Consider the following 22,287-nt stretch of genomic DNA (forward strand, 5'->3'; position numbering starts at 1 on the left):
GAACAGACAGATAACAACTACTTGAATTTTATCTCAAAACTTATTTTTAAAAAGGATACCCTAGGACAAGGAAGATGACTCAGAAGGTAAAGGCACTTGTCCCCGAGCCTGACAACCTCAATTCAATCAGAATAGACATTCCGTAAGTTCTGTGACTTCCAAACACTCACCTTGGCATGGACATCCCTACACACACACACACACACACACACACACACACACACACACACACACACACCAGTAACGAAGAAGGTCAAGTCAAGCCAAGAACACCCACTCTGCAGCTCTATGCACTTTCTAGGCATCAAGGAACAGGCAGGCCTCCTATGCCCCCTGACAGTTTTTAATTTGATGTGACTATTTTAGTTCTTCACAGTAGGACCATCACCAGCAGAATTCTCTGCAGAGGCAAAAGTCACCCTGTATGTGAAGCCTTTGCTCAGGAGTTTCATTTAACCATGAATCTTTTGTTTACCCAGTTGCTACCTAGGGCTCTCAAGAGTTCTCTAATCAAAGTTAATGTCCCTCAAGCCTTGGCAAACATGCACTGTGCGGGTTTGAATGATAATGGCCCCCAAAGGATCATATGTTTGCATACTTTGTTGCCAGTTCGTAAAGTGTTTGGGAAGGATTAAGGGATGTGGACCTGTTTGAGGAAACATGTCACTGAAGTGGGCTTTGAGGTTTGAACATTAGGCTCAGTCTCTGTCTTTGTCTCTCTGTCTTTATCTGGATGTAAAGTCCTCGGCTACTGCTCCAGCACCATGCCTACCTACATACTGCCAGGATGGTCAGAGTAACCCTCTCACACTGCTAAGCAAGTTAAAAACTCTCAGCAAATCCTCAATTAAATGCTTTCTTTTGTAAGAATTGCCTTGGTCATAGTGTCTCTTCACAGCAATAGAACAGTAACTAAGGTAAGTGCCAGTAGTCCATCTCTTATTTTTTCTTAATTTCAAATAAGAAGGTTTTCTGTAAAAACACATACACTATACACATTAAACCCAAGTGGCTCTGCTTTGAAGGCTTAGCAACGATTTGTTGAATGAATTTCATGTTATCAGGGCCTGTGGAATCTCTTGCCTGGATTAGGATTGACAGGGGTGAGGATGTGTGTCCTCTCCCTTTGGCTTCTGAAGGAGTTATTGTACACACAAACAGAGATGTGTGCCAGCCTGTGGTGGCTTGAGCACCAAGAGAGAGATGCAGTCTCAAGCCTAGGCCTTTGGGCATAAAGAGCCAGTAGATGCTGTTGTGGGGACACAAGGTCTCAACACCTGAAAGTGTGGAGAAATCTGGTCCTTTAGGGCTTGTGGAATTCACCTTCCATAACTCTCCTTCACCATCTACAACTTTCCTCCGCTGTCTGCCTTGTTTCATCTTCCTAAGAGACGTTGACAATATGGCAGGTCTGAGGGTCAAACAAACATGAGGAACGATTAGCCCAAATCAAAGCCAAATGAGCAGAGAACTCATGAGAACTGGCTGCCTGGTTTCCTCTTTGGTTTGAACTCATTTTCATCTAGATCTTGAAGAAAACAAAGTATTGATTTCTATTAAGAAAAGAAAATAGTCCTGCGAGTTCCTTCCTGCTGTGAACATCGGGTCTCTGCCCTCTGGCTTCAGACCACCTCCCTCGTGCCAGGGCCCCAAAACGGCAAACCGCGAACGAGCCTCCGCCCAAGAAACTCAAACGCTCTCCTGTCCCGAAGCTGGAGAACGCATCGGCTCTCCTGTCCTGTCAGAAGGAGAAAAAAAAAACAGCAAGAAGCAATTGAACATATTTATGAAATACAAAATGAAATAGACAGACTTAATGAACAAGCCAGTGAGGAAATTTTGAATGTAGAACAAAAATATAACAAACTCCACCAACCGTTTTTTCAAAAGAGGACAGAATTGATCGCCAAAGTCCCAAATTTTGGGGTAACAACATTTGTCAACCATCCACAAATGTCCGCACTGCTTGGGGAGGAGGATGAAGAGGCTCTGCATTATTTGACCAGAGTGGAAGTGACAGAATTTGAAGACATTAAATCAGGTTACAGAATAGATTTTTATTTTGATGAAAATCCTTACTTTGAAAATGAAGTTCTCTCCAAAGAATTTCATCTGAATGAGAGTGGTGACCCATCTTCAAAGTCCACTGAAATCAAATGGAAATCTGGAAAGGATTTGACAAAGTGCTCAAGTCAAACGCAGAATAAGGCCAGCAGGAAGCAGCAGCACGAAGAGCCAGAGAGCTTCTTCACTTGGTTCACCGACCACTCTGACGCGGGTGCCGAAGAGTTAGGAGAGGTCATCAAAGACGACATTTGGCCAAATCCCTTGCAGTACTATTTGGTTCCTGATATGGATGAGGATGAAGAAGGAAAGGCAGAAGATGATGATGATGATGAAGAGGAAGAAGGGTTGGAAGATATTGATGAAGAAGGGGATGAGGATGAAGGTGAAGAAGATGAAGATAATGATGAAGGGAAGGAAGGAGAGGAGGACAAAGGGGAGGAAGGAGAGGAGGATGAAGGCGAGGATGACTAGCACAGAAGACCGATGGATTCCAACCTTCTTTTTTATTTTCTTTTTATTTTTTTAATTTTCTCCAGTCCCTGGGAGCAAGTTGCAGTCATTTCCCTCCCCCTCTTGTGCTCAGTTGCCCTGTTTCGAGGTCTCTCTTAACACCATGGTTCTCAACTTATTTGGGGAAAATACCTTGAGCAAAATATAACAGGAAAAGGATCTCCATTTTTCTGTCCTAAATTCATTTTATCCTTTCGTGTCTCAAAAACTGTGGATTCAATATCAATACCGTGCTTGGTGGGGAAAAAAGAGAAGCCCTTCAGTTCTCTTGGCTCTGCTGGAGGGTGTTAGGCCCCTGTGTAGTACTGAATAGAATTCTAGCTTTTTTTCCTTTCTCTGTATATTGGGCTCAGAGATTACACTGTGTCTCTATGTGAATACAGACAGTTAGCATTTACCAACATGTATCTGTCTATTTTCTCTTGTTTAATAAAAAGAAAAAAAAAAAAGGAGGTATATAGAAGGTCAGCAAAGGGTGGGTTTGAGGTGTCTGAGGGGGGATTAAGTGGGCATTTTGAAAACATGGCTTCTCCTTTGGCATGTTTAATTGTGATGTTGAACAGACATCCTTGCAGTTTAAGGTGACATTTTTAAATAAAATTCTCTCCAAATGAAAAAAAAAGAAAAAAGAAAATAGAACCGGGCTCAGTGGTGCACGTCTGTAATCCCAGCACTTAGGGAGGCAGAGGCAGGTGGATCTCTCTAAGTTCTGGGCCATCCTAGTCTACAAAGCAAGTCCAGGGCAGCCAAGGCTATACAAAGAAACCCTGCCTCGAAAAACAAAACAAAACAAAACCAAAAAAAAAAAAGGAGGGAGAAGAAAGAAAGAAAACAGAAATGTGTCTACACCCTTACCTCACTGGGACCCTGCAACCTGCTGCCATGCATTATTGCTGAAAGGGGCCTTTGGAAAGTGCTTCGTCTTCTCTAGGTTACGCCATTTAAGAAGCAGCCTCTCTACACACCTCCCCAGAATGCCTTTTCTCATATGTCATGCCACTGTGCTTCACAGGTACCCTCTCCATCCCACGGCAGGAGGCAAAACTGTCTTCTTAAAATAGTTGGCATCCTCAGGAAGATGCGCATATCATGCATGCCAGGCTTCCTTTGTTGCTGCCCCTCTAGTCTCAGAATTACTTCTTTGCTCTGCCATCCTCGTGCCTGGCAACTGTTGTCCCCATGTCGCTGCTCATTTCAAAAGCCATAGCTCAGGCAAGTGCAAGGGACATGCACAGGGCCTAAAACAGCAGCAGCTGTAGCTGCTTCAGGGCTTCTGCGGGTAATCAAGAAACTAAGTGCAAATTCAGGATTTGGCAATTCTAGGGATACTAGACAGAGGGCAGAGAGAACTGGAGCTTCAGGGAGAATCTTCGGGAGCTATCCATGGGATATGCAAACCTAGTGACTTTGTCCCATGAAGCATGGCAGGTCATCCTGCTTTCCACTTTAGGCAGGCCCTGAGCAGGGGGAGTGCTTGTTCTCATAACATCTGGCTTTCCTCGATAAATGTATTGTATACCATATACCGCAATTTACCCTGGGATTTGGTTGGATTCATCACAGGTTAAATAACATCATTCACTGGACTCGGGAAAAGATCGGCACGTCCAGGGAATTGTGGGAATTTATGCTGGATCTGGGAGGGGGGGTTGTCACATTTCTTCCAAAGTGTTCTGCCCTAGGTCTAGAGGACAGTGGTACTCAAAATCTCCAGGGGAACCAGGCCTCTTTGTCATCTTGGAAAGCTAAAACAGTACCTAGGGACGGCCAAAGATGGGAAGAGAGGGGACGTTATGGCTTGTTCTCCTCCATCACTGTACACCACTGTGTTGCTTCATGGTTGTTGTTGTTGGCTCAGTCACTACAGCACAGACTCAGGCCAGACTGCCTAGGTTCAAGTCTCAGCTCACTGACTTATAATCCCATGGGCCTCAGTTAGTGTGCTGCTTTTTTGGTTTGTTTGTTTATTTGTTTGTTTTGAGACAGGATTTCTATGTGTAGCCTTGCCTGTCCTGGACTCTTTGTAGACCAGGCTGGCCTCAAACTCACAGAGATCCACCTGCCTCTGCTTCCCGAGTGCTGGGATTACAGGTGTGTGCCATCGCGCCTGACTTGATCTTTAATATTTTTAAACTTCTCTGTGTAAGAGTTATGGCTCTGTCACTTGGAAACTTAAAAAGCTCAATTTCTGAACTAGTCTAAGGGAACATAAAGGGTTTTGTGGCTTTTATACCTGTAATTGTGTGCACTTAGCTCCAAGTATGGTTGGATCCCAGCTCTGTCTCCCTCCATTTCTTCTCTGGACTCACATAATTGCTTCTTCCATGTTCTACCTAAGGGAAAGATGGCCACCACCAGCCTCATGTTTCTACTCTTCTGGCTTGCCTTTCTATCTAGAAATGTTCTCCTCTGGTCATGGCTATGGCAGTCAGTATGAATATAAGAATCTTGTTTAGCCAGGATCAAGCGTCTTAACCCTGAAATCTAGGGGTGAGAGTGGAAGAGTTGGGAGAGGAGATGGAGATTGACATCGGTGCTTCCTGCCAAGCTCCCCACACCTGGAGAATCAGATCTCCGTTGAGAAGACTAAGCCTAATAAGAAGTGGCCTGGAGGCTGAGTCACTGCAGTCTGGATGAGCACTTGAAGCTGACTGGGAAAGGGCCAGGTCAGTTAGCAGGGCCCTGTGGTACGCGTTGCAGAAGACAAGGCTCTATTATAAAGATCTAAACATCAAATTGCTTGTCTCTTGTTTCTTTATTGGCCCAGAAGGCTTTATTATCTTTCAGATGTGTCTAGGTCTCCTAGGGAACCATTCCACTATGACACCAGGCTCTATGCCCAGAAATCCCACTTGGCAATTTTAAAATCTGAGTTCTGGAGTTTCTATCAAGATGGCAGGAGAAAAGTTATGCTTATAGACCAGGGTCCACAAGTGAAGACCACCAACTAAGCTGACATCTGGGTGCACATCTTACTCATACCTATGGGGTATCCATCCTACCAAGTATCCAGGGTGCCTTCAAATAATAGATCCCCGCCCGCAGTTAATTCTGCTTGTTTATTTTAATGTTCTTTAAAGATTTATTTATTTATTTATTTACTATGTACATAGTGTTCTGTGTGCATGTATGCCTGCACACCAGAAGAGGCATCAGCGCACATTTTAGATGGTTGTGGGTCACCATGTGGGTGCTGAGAATTGAACTCAGGACCTCTGGAAGAGCAGCCAGTGCTCTTGACTGCTGAGTCATCTCTCCAACCTCCTGTTTAAATGTTTTTAATCAAAATAGAAATGCATTGCTTCCTCCTCCAGCCCTTTCCCCTCCATCCCTTCCCAGTCCCCGTCCTTTGAACTCCTCCCATGCCCTTACTCTCAAGTTGATAAAAAGATTTGTTTTGTATGTGTGCATGTCTATGTGTGCCTATTCCACCTGTGCACAAGTACTGCAAAGGCCAGAAGAGGGCATCAGTGGCCCTAGACCTGGAATTGGAGAGAGTTGTGAACTGCCTGATACTGGATTAAAGCCAGAGAAGGCTTTTTGGTGACAGGTTTCCAGCAGACAGACAAATGTAGTTGCCAGAGGCCACCTCTGCAGGTTCTCTACACACTCCCACATCACTCAGTGGCAGGGATGTGGGGTATCCACCAGAGAAGACAAGTCAGACATGTGTTTAAGCCAATACAAAATCTGTATTAGGCAGTCTGTGACTACACTGGGTGTTCTGACCGAAGTGTAGCCCCAAGCATTTCTCAGAGTGGCCTTTTAAGCACAAAATCCATGCCCTGGGTTGGCAATCTTCAGTTAGCAAGAACAGTTAGCCAGAAGCAGAACTACAGAAAACCAAAAATCAAGGTTAGTACATTTTGAGACTCCTGGAACTATGAACTTTGATGGATTAGGTCCCTGTTTTCATCTTGGCAGGTGCTGCTGTCTACTTTCTGAACTTTATGGCCTGCATGGTACTTCTGTCATGGAGCAACTCATGCTAAGGTCTGGGGACCTGTTATAATAGTGAGCTGTCCTATAACCTTAAATGACCTTGGCAATAACAATAATGAAAATGGAGCATTGTCCTTCACCTTTTGCTAATTTCCATGGCCCAGTGCAGGATCAGCCTGTTAGACCATCCTTCTTCCTACCTTTTTGCTCATGTACAGACACTTCTTCAAACTTAAACTTTGCCACTCACACACTCACCCCACCCCCATAGAACTCCAAAAACATTTTCTGGTAATGGCCACTCTTCAGGCAAGTTTGTGGGAGTATGCTGATGAGGTAGCATTACCCAGACATGGCACAACTCCATCCATGTCTCAGAGGTAACTATCTCCTGGGCCTCTCTGCTTCCTGCCAGTTCTTCACCAGTGGCGTCTTTCTTTTCTCTGCGCGGAGTAATTGGCACACCTTATTCCTCTGATTGGCATCCTCGCACCTAAATCACTCCCATACTTTCATCTTCCTTCAGCTTCAAAGGACTCTTCTTTGGGATTCTTCCTGCTTAGGGATCAGGAGAGAGGGGCTTTTGACAGCTACCCTTCCTGTGTTAATGTCCTTTCATTGTAACAATATATATGAAATAAGTAATTTGAAAGAGAAGAGGTTAATTGTGGCTTATGTTTTCACGGGCTTCTGTTCATAGTCTTTTGGCCCTGTGACCTATCTCTAAACAGAACACTGTGATGGTTCATCACCAAGGAAACTGGCCTCTGGGCATGCCTGTGGGGGGTTTTCCTGAATGTGTTAAGGTGAGATGATATGCCAAATGTGGGTGGCACCATCTGCTGACCAGGGTCCTGGACTATATGAACTGGAAAACAGGGCTGAGCACTTTCATGAGCTGACTGGATGCGATGTGACCGGCTGCTTCAAGTTCCTGTTGCCTTGACTTCCACACCACAAGGGACTGTACCTTAGAACTGTGAAGCAGAATAAACCCTTTCTCCCTTATGTTGTTTTTGTCATCATATTCTGTTTAAGAACTGGGAAACCAAAGCAAATGCTATAGGGGGCGGAAAGCATATAGTGGTTCAGGGTGGGTCACACTATTGAACCAGCAAGGAGAGAGAAAGGACTCCAGACTCCTTCAAGGACTTACCCCCAAGATCTAACTTTCTCACTACATCTGTGCTGGCTAGATTTATATCAAGTTGACATATGCTGCAGTTATTTTGATTGAAAAAATGCCTCCATAGGGTCAGGCTGTGGGCAAACCCATAGAGTATTTCTTAATTGGTAATTGATGATGGAGGAGGGCCCAGCCCTTTATGGATGGTGCCACTCTGGCCTGATGATCTGGGATTCTATAAGAACTCAGGCTGAGAAAGCAAGGAGGAACAAGCCAGTAAGCACTGCCCTTCCCTCCGTGGCCTCCAGGTTTGTCTTCCTGTCCTGACTTCCTATGATGATTAACAGTGATAATAGAAGTATAAGCCTAATAAACGCTTTCCTTCTTTGGTCGTGGAGTTTCATCATAGCAATAGTAACCCTGACTAGGACAACATCCCTTCTCCTAACACTGCTTCCACCTTCCAATGGCCCTATAGGCTGGCAGTCAAGACTTAAGCCTATGAGTTATAGGGGATAGTAAAGTTTCATCCCACCGTACCTCCTTCACCCCTACGCACAAACTCCAACAGAGGACACTCAGATATTCTCTTTAGACACAACTGCCTCCAGGCTGAGTTCACACATTGGATGTGTTCTTCTTCCCAAAGTAAAGCTAACCCAGACCCTAAAAGGAGGTTGGAAGTTGTGTCTTCTGGGAGGTCTATGAGGTAGTGTGCCTCTGGAGCCTTCCCTGGGAGGCAATGAATATGTTAATGGAATACTTAGATCCTTTGACAGATCTATGTAGTGTGGGTACTTAACTATGCAGTCTGGATGCTCAAAGCCCTGAGGACAGGAGAGGATGGGAATGTAGGAAAATGCACCTGGAAGTGCAATAGGCATTCTTAGGGCCTTTTAAGACAAGAGACAAAGGCAGACTTGAAGAGGAACCTGAAAGGAATAGACAGCTATGTCTCCCTGGTCACTCTCAATTGTGAACCCCTTTGTGGACAGACCCACCCTCTACCATCCCCACTAGCATTCTTGAGGACAGTTATACCTACCATTAGAGGCAAATTAAGCTGGCATACCACCATGAAGAGTCTTCTGCCACAGTATGGAGTTCCATGACCCAACACGGAATGAATAATCAAAGTCAAATGAGGGTGGGGGGATACAAGTGATGAGCAGGGGTCTTTATTAGAGAGTGCCCACAGAGTTCAAATTGTCAGAGACTGCAGATTCTGCCTCTTGGTGATGCCTCACTGTCCTCCCTTGCATTAGCCCCATTCTAGGTGCAATGGCTTCTAAACATGTGGCTAGCGTTACCGTCTCGCCAGCAAGAACGACGCTGCACACAAAAACAGGATCCTTCTGCAGTAAAGCTTTAATGCATCTTGAGAGGGAGAGCATAAGCTTACACAAGTAAAATGGAGACCCCAAACAGCAGAAACCCATCCCTTATATAGGAAACTGTCCTCCGCTTAGGATGTGTCAGTCCCTGATTGGCTGTTGCTCATCAGGTGAGATGACACCACGGGAGAGGCAGAGCACAACAAGTGGAAAATCCCTTCGCACATGCGCAGATTAGTTGTTTGTCAGCATGGGACACAGGATGTCAGCGCCATCTTGTAATGGCGAATGTGAGCGCGGCTTCCCACATCTCCCCCTTTTCTTATTATTAAGAAGCAATAAGACACCCAACAAGGAGAGTGAAGACAGAGGTCAAATCCCCAAACAAAATATCAGGCCTGCATACACAACTCTCATCTAAGCTCTTCACCTGGAGAGGTCATAGCCTGGCCCTGTGCCATTTTTTCCGGGGGAAGGACACTGGGGCACGCAACCTTCATGCAAGATGACATGCCTCCCTAGAATTAGCTCATATATGCTGCAGAGCCATTCTACTGCAATGCTTCGCTATGCAACTCTCCAGGGCTGCTGAAGCTTACTCACTCTACCTCGTGCAATGAGATGAGACTCTGAGGGTGCAAGAGCTGAGCAGCCAGCGACTTATTGCTTAAGCATGGTTAGCCATATATCAGGGGAGGTCCCAGACTCTAAAGCAGTAAGTGCTTGGGTGATAACCACCTTGTCTCTTTTTGTTTGAGCCCTGAGTTTACAGACCAACCATAGGGTCAATACTAATCCACAGCAGATTGCAGCTCCAAACAATCCAACCCCAACCCATTCTTTAAAGAAGGAGAAGACTGAGGATATCCACGACGAGAATCCCTCAGTAAGTGACAGATCCAGCCATGTGGAATTGACTTGAATGATAGCAGTTCGCAATTCTCTTAAGGTCTGTTCAAACTCCGCTGTCCAATTCTGTAAAATAAACTGAAAGAGACTCTTTTGACAGATTAGCTGCTTTAGTGAAATTTTCATATTGAACTGAGGTAACACATAATTCCAGGGAATTTTTGTTCACAGCCCAGTTGGGCCAGTCAAAACCACTTGTCGCACCGGACCGTCCAGCGGAAATAAGAAGCTAACAACCAGACTTCTTCTCGAGATCTTTACTCAGGATTAAGCTCTGTGGGAATGGCCCCGAAGAAGGGGAGGGCCAAGCTTAAGTACAACTCAAGGACCAATCAGCTCATGCCAGGTGTCACCTCCTCATAGGTCCGCGTCAGAGCAGGACTGCTCGTCATCAGATCACCAGTTACCCTTGCACAGCCTTTTGCCATATAAGGACTTGTTTATCTTAGAGAGCGCTCGCCGTAGGGATGGCAGAAACCTGCGCCTTGTTAAGGCACAGCACATCGCAGCTCTCCACAGTCCCCCCTGTTTTATTTTGTAAGATCAGGACGAAACGGGTGAGAGTAGAGGTCTGATCTCCAGAGGGCACTGATGTATGACCGTCCATAACCCAGGTTATTCACCTTGATCATGTGCGAAACCCGCCCTGAAGTTTGGCCACTGATGTACAACAGAACTCAGCTAGGGGCTCGGCCCCAGCCTAGCTCTGGACCCGACCGACACCTTTTTCTGGAGGTGGGATTTTGGGTGTCAGCCCACATGCAATCAGACGTGCTCTCCAGGAAGCCATTAACTGCAAACAATGTACCTCCTGTGCAGTGCTTTGCCTTGCACCCCGAATGTGACGAGGATCAGGACTTAAAGGCTGCCAGCCAAGCCTGAGGGGACTGTCCAGCCTCAATAGCATAGAAGGCTTGTGCAATTAGGGCACAGTCTCTGTTTCGGGATATGACCAAGCGTCGAAGGAACACAAGGCAGAGGAAGCTGATAATCAGAAGGGCCATAGCTAAAGTCCCGATACCTGCCCACTCCTTAAGATGATGCATAGCTTGTTGAATCCAAGAGGCGAGGCCTTCAGCGGTGGATACATCTACGCATGTAACAATGGCGGCAGTGCGCAGATCTCTTCAAACTCTGCAGACCAGTTCCCCTGGAGATAAGATGAAAGACTCTTAGACAAATTAGCAGCTCATGTAAAATTGTTATATGGCACAGATGTAATGCATAACCCTGACATGTCCATTCGCATCTGAGCTGAACCACCTGTTAGAAGTTTCAAAAAGGTCAGATGTATTCCAGCTGAAAGTAGCATTACCAAATGCTCCTCCATTAATCATGGCCATTGGTGTTGGCATCCTCAAACACTGGGAAGGTGGCACGAGCCTGCTTCCAAACCTCTGGGCACAGAGAATGATAGTTCCCCTGTGGTGCTGATAAAGGTGAAGTGTCCGCATAAGGCGGCGGTGCCAGTTCCGAGGCACGCCAAGATGGCGGATTATCTCGTTTGGGCGCGGCCTCTTCTGCCTTCTTCTTCCTCCTACCCTGCTCATGCTGTTTCTACGCGAGCGACTCCATTTTTAGCATGAGTCTCTCAAGCCTTTAGTTTTCAGCAGCCCTTTCTGAGTCGCCCTGATCAGACATGATGAAGAGTTTCCCACTTTTAAAGGGTCTCCGAACGTCCCCCGCTTTATCGCGGACTGAAAAACTTGTCTCAACCTGTTCAATATCTCCAAAAATGCGCCCTGCAGCTTCTGTCATTCTGGCCACAAAATCGGAAAACGACTCCTCAGGGCCTTGAATAATCTTTGTGAGGCGCCTATTAGCTTCCCCTTTTTTAGAGAGTGCTTTCCAGGCCTTAATGGCAGTCTGTGAAATCTGAGCATAAACTCCCCAATGGTAATTTACCTGATTTGCAGTAAATTGACCTTGACCTGTTAACAAATCAAAGGTCCAATCCCTCTGTTCAGGGGTAAGTGCAAGGGCATTGGCCCGAGCCTGTGTTTGAGCGGCCTCAAACCACAGGGCTCTCCATTCTATATATTGGCCCATATCTGGAAGTGCGGCTTTGGCCACCATCTGCCAATCAGAAGGAATTAGGGCACCAGTGCCAATTCTTTCTAACATTACCAGGGTGAAATTTGCATTAACCCCATATTTGCGAACAGATTCAGCCAAGTCCTTTATTGCATGGACTCGACCCCCGTTCTCTGTTTCAAACACAGGAAAAAAATTATGTAATTTTTTACGAATCATTTCCGGCCAGAAGGAAAATCCAGACTGCAGTTCGTAGGGTGGAGGAGCAGTGGGTGTCACCCTGCGAGATGAATTGAGGGAGGGTTTTTTATTACCCTCTTGTTTGTCTAGGTGGTATCTCTCTTCCTCATACCTGACTGCCTCTTCCTCTAATTCGGCTTCTTCCTCCGAATCAAGAGTCTCATTGTCAGAGGTATTAAAGCTTGTAGAGCTATCAATATTCAATGCCTCAAGATCCTTTAAAGGATAAAACCTTTGTGATATTTCTCTCGGCGGTGAACTAGGTCCTGAGGGGGGTTGCACTCCTTTTACAGGAGGGTCCTGAGCTTTTTTCTTTTTATGGGCATCCTTTTTCCTGCGCGCACCCAACCTCTCACTATGTTCGGTTTCTGACATGCTATCCTGAACTTCTTCTAGGGTGACCTGTCCTTCATCTACTGCCCTCTTGACAATTACGGCAGTAAATATTACAGCCAGAATCAGCCCAAGAATTTCAAAAATATGCATACCTCTCCGAACTTACCAACCCTGCAGTTCTGAATCCTCCCTGTAGTCAGGGGGTCTCCGATGGTGCATGACGATGGCTTTGGCACCATATGTGGCTAGCGTTACCGTCTCACCAGCAAGAACGACGTTGCACACACAAACAGGATCCTTCTGCAGTAAAGCTTTAATGCATCTTGAGAGGGAGAGCATAAGCTTACACAAGTAAAATGGAGACCCCAAACAGCAGAAACCCATCCCTTATATAGGAAACTGTCCTCCGCTTAGGATGTGTCAGTTCCTGATTGGCTGTTGCTCATCGGGCGAGATGACGCACGGGAGAGGCAGAGCACAAGTGGAAAATCCCTTCGCACATGCGCAGATTAGTTGTTTGTCAGCATGGGACACAGGGTGTCAGCGCCATCTTGTAATGGCGAATGTGAGTGCGGCTTCCCACATAAACACAGCCTGATATCTGAGAACCCCATTTAGGCTTGCTCCCCACCTGCTTCTGATGTCATGCTTCTGAGTCTCTTATATCTTTGTGGGAATTCTCTCTTGCCTTGAGTGACCCCAAAACCAGAAAGATCTAAGGCTTTTGAAAGGAACAACAAAATACTATTTCACATGGCAGTTAACATGTGTGTTTTAGATTCTAATATGTGTTTAAATTTCAAGATGTTCTGAAACATTCAATCACTAAGATACTAATGCAATGACTGTGTAGTGGCCGCTGTCCTCTCATGTGCTCATGTCTCAGGGCCCCAGCTCCCGTCTGGCACCCCATCAGACCAGTATAACTATCTGTTTGGGCTTAAAATCCTCAGTCATCTTTATATTTACATACATAAATAAGAGCCTGAGTTTACTAATAAAGAGAAATCCTGTTTTCAGTGGCATCAATATATTTCAGGCAGGAGTTGATTCATAAAAGAAGACATATTTGTAATTCATTTTTAAGTCTTGAGACTTTACTGCTGTGGCCACGTCTCTGTTGAGGGAGGGACATACTTTTTCCAGAGTGCTGGCGTTAACACTCTTTTCTCTCTCTCTCTCTCTCTCTCTCTCTCTCTCTCTCTCTCTATATATATATATATATATATATATATATATATATATAGACATATAAAATTAATTTATTCATATTACATCTCAATTGTTAGCCCATCCCTTGTATCCCCCCATTCCTCCCTCCCTCTCTCTCATTTTCTCCTTACTCCCCTCCCCTATGACTGTGACTGAGGAGGACTTCCTCCCTCTGTATATGCTCACAGGGTATCAAGTCTCTTCTTGGTAGCCTGCTATCCTTCCTCTGAGTGCCGCCAGGCCTCCCCATCAAGGAGATGTGGTCAAATATGGAGCACCAGAGTTCATGTGAAAATCAGTCCTCGCTCTCCACTCAGCTGTGGAGAATGTCTTGTCCATTGGCTAGATCTGGGTCAGTGTTTGGTATTTACTGCATGTATTGTCCTTGGCTGGTGCCATAGTTTGAGCAGGACCCCTGGGCCCAGATCCACCTATCATAATGTTCTTCTTGTAGGTTTCTAGGACCTTCTGTATCCTTCTATTTCCCCATTCTCACATGCTTCTCTCACCTAGAGTCCCTATAGGATGTTCTCCCATCTGTCCCACTTTCCTGCTAAGTGAAGACATTCATGGGACATGCCCCTATACCATTTGAGTCTTTCTGCTTCTGGGCTATCTCACTCATTACGATCATTTCTAGTTCAATCCATTTGTCCACAAATTTCGGGAATTCCTTGTTTTTATTAGCTGAGTAGTATTCCATAGTGTAAATGTACCTGTTTGCAGATGATATGATAGTGTATATAAGTGACCCCAAAATTCCACCAGTCTTCTTTCTCATCTCCTGGAAGTGTTAACCAGACAGACCTTTGTTTAACGGTGTCTTGAAGCATTGTGCTCTGACAGCTTGCTTGATGGATGTTCCTGTCAGGGTACCCCTAGTGCAGGGTGGAGGACAGCATCTCCTCACCTATCAGCTCTGTAAATCAGACGAGTTAAAATGAGTATGAAGGGAGGCACAGTGAGTCTGTTCTCATTTTAGTATGCTTTGTAGATTAGAATCTTCACAATGTGCTTCAAGAAAAAGAGAAAGACGCTTTAGTGGTGCTTTGCTTTAAAGAACTAGTATTGATTTATTCTGTGAAAGGCTGCTCATAAGCAAGACGTCTAGAAGAGTAAGAAGTACACGCATGAGCCTGCCCTCTGTGCTGGGGCATGAGAAATGGGGTATGATGTGCAGTGAGGGAAATGGTAGGAGACATACCAACACTACAGGGCAATAAGCGAAGGGAGAAGAGAAGGCAGGGTCAAGCAGAGGTAGCCAGAAGAGAAGGCACCCTTTGTGCACCCACAGAAGATGGGTTTTCCTGGGTCCAGGACATTTCCTTGCAAATCTCCTGCTTGTTTACCTTCTAGCTCCTTGGAGTGAGCTTGATGCTAGCAAGTGGGACTCATTCAGTTTTGTATCCACAGGTCCTCACCACTACACTCATAACAAGAACCTGGTGTATGACCTATGAAAGAAAGAAAGAAAGAAAGAAAGAAAGAAAGAAAGAAAGAAAGAAAGAAAGGGTGGATGAATAGGTGGATGGATGGATTAAGGCACAATAGGAAGATAATTACAGTAATTTTTCATGAAGAAAGTACTGCACAGTCTGCTGATAATGATGAAGACAATTCACCGAGATTACAATATATAAAGGGGCATTATGGGTAAGTAAACTTCAGAAATAAGCACTGGATCTTGATGGGCATGGCAGCACAAGCCTATAATCTTAGTACCTGGGAGACCAAGGCAGGAAGGGGACAGATTCCAAGCAAAGCCTGGGTTATGCAACCAGTCAACCAATAAAGTATGGGATAATAAATATCATTCTAAGCTAAGAAAACAAAATCCCTACACTTCAAACTGAGGCGCTCAGGTATGTTTATGGAGCCCTTCACTGGGAAGGTAAGTAGTAACTTTGCTCTGCCCAGCTTCAGGTGAGTAAGCATTCAAACATTCACAGACTTGGCCATTTCCGCCTTTCCTGATTGCCATTGGCCTGCCTAAGGACTAGGAGGCCATTTTAGGTCCAGCACAGAGGTGGTCCCACCATGTCCTCATCGCTTAGGTTTCATGGTCTCACCTTCTCTTGAGAACATTAAATAACAACACTTATACCTCCAGTGCTAAGCAAAAGCAAGAATAAAAAGTGAGATGCTGTCAGAGAAGCTGGCAGGGGGTAAAAATAGCCAAAAAGGAAGATAAATGCAGTCAAATATTTTTCATTTGCTTTGCCCTAACATTTTTACTACATCCCTTTGCAGAGTGACAGCAGCTGCTGGTTGCAGGAAGCTGCTGGCTGGTACTGATAAACAAATGACAGTGTCCTCTGAATGGGTCTGTTGTATACTACCCGAAGCAGATTGCTGATTAATTCTTTTTTTTTTTCCTGCCCATCCCATTTGGCCACTGAAAAAAAATTGGCTGGTGTGGACTTATTTCCTTTTAACCAAATCCTTTTGGTTCTTTGAAAACTTTCCAAGTGAGAAAATAAACCCTCCTGCTCAGCTTGAGTCAGGTGCTCAGAACACAAGGTAAACAATAGTGCCATGAGCCTGAGGCTGTTGAGGGCTTCACTCAGCTCCAGAGTAGTTAACCCTTTCTCAGCCGGCCCAGAATCTTAGAGAACTGCTCCAGGCTTTTTCATTTGGCGTGCCTTTGTTGGGACCCATGCAAAGCTGACGGACACTATGCACTGGACAGTGGAGGATGATCTGAATGGCAGAGTGCTTCTCCCAACCCATCTGTGTTGGGTTCTCTCCTTGCTGATTGGTTAGTTGTGTGAACTTCACCACCTTTATCTCTAATAGTAGTTCATGGCTTCATTTTCTTTCCCCCTGAGCAATTCAGTATGTCTGATGCATCCATCTGTCTATTGCAATTTTAAAATGATGTAACAGTTATTTAAAGTTCCTGTTTTCTGAGAAAAGTGATGCATATGTAAGTGAGAAAGGGCTAGTGCTCATCAATAAACACCATTTGTGTTATCCTCCTCACAGTTCATGACACTGGGATTATTATTAACAGTCTCCGTTTTAAAGAAGAGGCACTGTGTATAAACTGCCTAAAATCCCATAGCATGAAAAATAGCAATCGAGATTTTAACCTCAGGCCTGTCTGCCCGGAAGTGGGGCCCCTAATCAGGCCTGACAGATGAGTGGTGCTGGACTTGGCATCGTCTGGGCTCACCCACGCTGTAATTTTGGACCCCAGCCTTTCCTAACTGCTTTAGGCTTAGGTTTCTAGCACATCACCCAAGCCCATGCCTTGAATGGAAGCCAAGCTCTTATCAGCAGGTTACTGTAAGTTTGAGGTTCAGTTGTCCAAGAGTTCCCAGAGTGACAAACCTTACCACTAACCCTTCTGGAGAAGAGACTGGGACTCTCTAAGAAGAATGCCAGCCTGGGAATTGCTGAGTTAGGTTTAATCTTGCTTAGACACCTGCTATGCATCTTAAATACTCATCCAAAGTCTCAGGATTCATTCATTCTTGCTGCGGTTGGGGCTGGAAAAACCAGGACAGGATTATTAACAAAATGACTCAGCGAGAAGGAAAGGTACAGTTCACCTGAAAAACTGAAGTGCTGGGGTCCTGCAATGGACACAGGTTTCTGTCTAACTGTGATTTGGGTCATTTTTCTCACATTCCTTCCAGTACCTGAAGTATTCCTTTGGAGTTGTTGAAGTGGGTTTGGGTGAGGAGTGCTATGTGACTAAAGAGCAAGTGGGGCAGAAAAGGCCAGAAATCATTTCAAGTGAGTCCATGCAGAGCTGAAAGCAAGAGCAAGGCTTCTCTTGGCCAGAGATGGATAGGTAGATGTGTGAATGGGACCATTCCTCATAACTTGGAGGGGGGATGGAATTAACTTTAGAGCAGGTGATTGGCTGGTCCTCTGGGGAAGCAGCTTCATCGGCTTTTGGGGAGTCTTGGTGATGGTTAGTGAGAGGCCTGAGCATGTTAGGAACTTTAAGGGTCTCAGAATCTTGGAGTTAGAAAGATAGCTCCATGGCTAAGAGCATGTACTGCCCTTGCAGAGGAGCCGAATTTGGCTCCAAACACCCACTTTGGGCAGTTCATAACTACCTACCACTCCAGTGTGTGTGTGTGTGTGTGTGTGTGTGTGTGTGTGTGTGTGTGTGTGTGTATGAGAGAGACAGTAAGAGAAAGAGAGAAAGAGAGAAAAAATTAAAGAGAAAGAAAGAAAGGAAGGAAGGAAGGAAGGAAGGAAGGAAGGAAGGAAGGAAGGAAGGAAGAAAGAAATTCTTGTTTGCCTGGGATTTGACAAGTGGGCTAGACTAGTTGGCCAGTGCCCCTAAGGATCTGCCTGTCTCTGTCGCTCTAGCACTGAAATGCACATTCTATCATGAGAGGCTATTTTTAAAATGTAGGGAAGTGCAATTCAGGTTCTAGTGACAGCATGACTGGCACTTTACCTGCTACGCTGTCTCTTGGACCCTCCCTCTTCTGCTGAGGGCCACTTGCTAGAAGTCAGTGTTTGGGCTAGCAGGAGGGGAGGAGGGAGCCATGCTGAGGCAGGGAATGATCCAGCCTCTGCTGCCCTTGACTGACTTATCTGCCAAGGCATGCTCTTGTGCCTGTTCTGGTTTTCTTTTCTACTAGCCTGAGGTGCTCGTGCACCTGATCCCCATGTCATATCTCCTCAGGAAGTTCATTCCCGATTCTTGACCTGTCTGAATCCCTTTAGGCCACTGTAACAAAATGCCACAGACTGGGTAACTTGTAAGCAAACAGAGAGCTGCTCCTCACTTCCTGTTTGCTGGGGCTGGGAAGTCCAAGACTGAGGCAGCAGAAGAACTGCTCCCTACTAAGGGTGCCTTCTGCATCCTCACCTCTCTGAAATGAGTTTCCTCATACTAAGTAAAATCCAGATTTAGGAGCTTTATAAATACTTGACTTTTTGAGACCTGACTTTAGCTACTTGCCAGGATATGACCTTTCCACTCAACTCAGCTTGGATGGGTAAAGATTTTGTTTTTCTCCTCCATTTTTCCTATATTAGACAAAGGGAATGGAAAAGATTTCTCTGACATTGTAGTGTCAGAAAATCAAGCTCCCCACTGTCATTAAGGAAATGGGTGGTTTCTGTTTGGATTCTACTGGTAAAGACACTAGGGTATGTTTTTCCAGATGAGGGTATGTTAGTGAATAAAGTTAGATTAAAACTGGAAATTGAGGGAAAATATGAGGCAGGTTGAGATTAAAGGAAAAGTGATTTCAGAATTTAGACTAAATATCTAAAAATGGATTTTGAAAAAGTTGCCTGAAAAATGGGAATCCCATTTAATTCTCATGTGGCATCTGAATTCCAACACTACACCAGCTATATAAATATAAATAACTTTGTAAATATTAAGTACTTGCTATATTCCAGACACAGCACTACGTACTTTAGATGAGCTTGTAATTTACTAGAATCATACCCATATATGTGCCACATTCAGCATGCACTCCTATCTTTCTCTATGTACATCTCCCTGTTAATGAGGTTGGTGATGTAAAACCTAGACTCGCTCAAAGGTACCTGTAAAAAGTTTTACCACAGAGGAATAATAGCTCCAAATTTGAAATCTAGGTGTGAGGTAGGAAGTTCTTTGCTTCTTCTCTTGATGCTAGCAGGTTAGACGCAATGTGTATGTTTGCTACAGAGAATTCAAAATTTCAGTGTTGATTACCACATTAGTGAGGCAGAGACAGTAGTTTCACGTCCTCTGGAGTTAGGTGATGATGGCATGACCTGAAAGCCTATTGGCTTTCCTAACTGAAAAAGTACTTCAGCCCTTCCTGGATCATAAGCACCCTTCCCCTGTATTGCAGCCTTTTCTGCTTTGGCTATCTGGAGGCCTTTCTTCACTGCACTTGTATGTGCCATTAACAGAAAAAGAAGCTTAAAGAGGGTGGTCAGGACACTGATGTCTACCAATAGTTTAGTATTAAAGCCAGATTTGTTTGTTTAAATTGGAAACTTTATTTGTGCAGGACACCAAATAGGATGCATGCATGGTCATGACAAATAGACAGAAATACGCAGCTCAACATCAAATAGTACTTTAGTTTAAATGAAAGAAAATCTCTTTAATGTTATGACAACATACTCCCAAGGAATCTCTTCTTCAATTAGTCATACATTTCAATAAAATAAAGGATTATGAATTTAAGTGTAAATCAGCTTGTGAGTTCTTAAAAATAAAACTCCAACTCTGTTAATCCATGCCAGTTAAAGCATTGTAACTAGATTTCCAAGAAAGCGCAAAGGAAATGAGGTAGTCAGTGACCTTTTTTGCTTAACCAGTCAAAAACAATGGTTACTACAGTACAACAGGCAAGCAGTCCAGTTGACTCGTCTAGGACAGGGTCCTAAGTTGCAAATTGTACTCAACACTTATCATTAGTACATCACATTGTGGTCCATGATGTGGCTTTATGTCAAGACATACCACCACTTGTTACAGAAACACATAGATAACCATTGTTTTTAAATATATATGTACATATGTACATAGTAAAGGGCCAGGTATACTTGCAAATACAAAAAAAAGGTCCAGGGAGGAATTTATAGGAAGTAGTTTGGGGTGCACTGGGTCACATGGGGCTCTCCATCATGAGATGCTGGACCAAACTGAAGAGAAAAATATTTTAAAGGGCTGTCTAATTCCATGGTAGCAGCCTGGTTTCTGGAACAAGAGCAGTAATTGGGTACACTATAAATGGTAACCCCATTCTGATCATGGCACCATTTATATCATTCCATTGCAAACGGGAGAGCATGACACACCAGTGTGAGATCCTTGGCATAATTAAGTGTTTCAGAAATATCTTGTCCAAATGTGTAGCTAGTATCACATGGTGAAAAGCCCCATTCACCATTGTCCTCTGGGTCTGACCATAAGAGATCACATACTGGGCCCTCATGAGGAACTTCTTGTAAATGATCCAGAGCTCTCACATGATCCACTGTATCTATGGGTGGAGAGAAGCCACCATGGAGGCAGAATATCTGTCTACTGAATCTGTAAGTGAAAGACAATGAAAGAGGTCTGTAAAGTTTTCCCGTACACTGGCATTTCCATACTTCCATAGACACTCATCAGAAAATCCGTATACTTGTGTGATCTGCCGTCTTTCATAGTTTCCTGGCAGTATTGTAATGTGCTCTGGATAGTGCACCTTTAATGCTACTAGAAGAGCCACAGTCTCCACAGAATAATAACTTGGGCCTACACAGTCACTCATGAATAGGTAGTTTGTGTCTGGAGATTTCCTACCAATTCTGAAGAGTTCCATAAGGTCACAAAATTGAACATGTGCATCTCCACAGAATGCAAACCTTTTGTACATTTCTTTGGTAATCTTAAAAATTAATTTATTCAGATTACAACTCAATTGTTCTCCCATCACTTGTATCCTCCTGTTCTTCCCTCCCTTCCACTCTCCCCTAGGTCCATGATCAAAGGTGATCTCCTCCCCCACTTTGTGGTGACAGGCTATCAAATCTCATCTTAGCAGCCTGCCTATTCTTTCTTTGAGTGCCACCAGGGCTCTCCACCAAAGGTAGGTCATCAAATATGGGGTACCAGAGTTCATGTCAGAGTTAGTCCCTGCTCTCCACATAACTGTGGAGAATGTCCTGTCTATTGCCTATATCAGAGTAGGGGTTTTGTGTTTATTACTTGTATTGTCCTTTGTTAGTGCAATATTTTGAGTAGTCACCCCTGGGCCCTGATCCATCCATTATGATCTTCTTCTTTCTAAGATGCTCTGGTTTCTAAGATGCTCTGGATCCTTCTATTACCACATCTCCTATATTTCTCTCACCTAGAGTCCCAAGAGGATGTCCTCACAACTGGTCCAATCTCCTGGTAAGTGAAAACTTTCATGGGACATGCCTTTTGGGCTAGTGAGTATATACCATGTAAGTCTTTCTGCTTCTGGGTTAACTTGCTCAGTATGATCGTTTCTAATTCCATCCATTTGTCCATAAATTTCAGGATTTCCTTGGTGTTTTATAGCTGGGTAGTATACCATAGTGTAAATGTACCACAATTTCATTATCCATTCTTCAACTGAGGGCCATTTTGGCTGTTTCCATGTTCTACTGTTATGAATAAGGCTGCTATGAACATGGTTGAGCATATGTCCCTGTTGTGTGGTGGAGCATTTTCTGGGTATATTCCTAGGAGTGGAATAGCTGGGTCTGGATGAAGCCCTATTTCCAGTTGTCTGAGAAAATGTTACATTGATTTCCAAAGTGATTGTACAGGTTTGCACTCCCTCCAGCAGTGAAGGAGTTCTCCTTTCTCCACATCCTTGCCAGCATGTACTGTCATTTGAGTTTTTGATCTTAGCCATTCTGATAAGTGTAAGATAGAATCTCAGAGTTGTTTTGGTTTGCATTTCTCTGATAACAAAAGATGTTGAGCATGTATTTAAGTGTTTCTCAGCCATTTGATATTCCTTTGTTGAGAATTCTCTTTTTAATTCTGAACCCCATTTCTTAATTGAGTTATTTGGTTTGGTGGTGTTTAATTTCCTGAGTTCTATATATATTTTGGATGTTAGACCTTTGTCAGAT

At 44.4% G+C, this 22,287-nt stretch overlaps 1 protein-coding gene and 1 pseudogene across 2 annotated transcripts; one reads left to right on the top strand and one right to left on the bottom strand.

Moving 5' to 3' along the window:
* Positions 1–1,836: 1,836 nt before the first annotated feature.
* LOC311590169 (protein SET-like) lies at positions 1,837–2,980 on the top strand. The gene has a single exon (XM_084769071.1). The coding sequence runs from the start codon at positions 1,954–1,956 to the stop codon at positions 2,536–2,538; it is 585 nt and encodes a 194-aa protein (XP_084625197.1). The 5' UTR covers positions 1,837–1,953; the 3' UTR covers positions 2,539–2,980.
* Positions 2,981–20,268: 17,288 nt separating this feature from the next.
* LOC311590047 (serine/threonine-protein phosphatase 2A catalytic subunit beta isoform-like) lies at positions 20,269–21,242 on the bottom strand (annotated as a pseudogene). Its single transcript has one exon. The product of its transcript is annotated as a serine/threonine-protein phosphatase 2A catalytic subunit beta isoform-like (transcript).
* Between the last annotated feature and the right edge of the window lie 1,045 nt (positions 21,243–22,287).

This window comes from Acomys minous (assembly GCF_964271855.1).
Source record: "Acomys minous genome assembly, chromosome: 19".
NCBI classification, from domain to species: Eukaryota; Metazoa; Chordata; class Mammalia; order Rodentia; family Muridae; genus Acomys; species Acomys minous.

Excerpts from the sequence above, each read along its gene's own strand:
- LOC311590169 (XM_084769071.1), top strand. The coding sequence starts at position 1,954 with ATGTCCGCACTGCTTGGGGAGGAGGATGAAGAGGCTCTGCATTATTTG.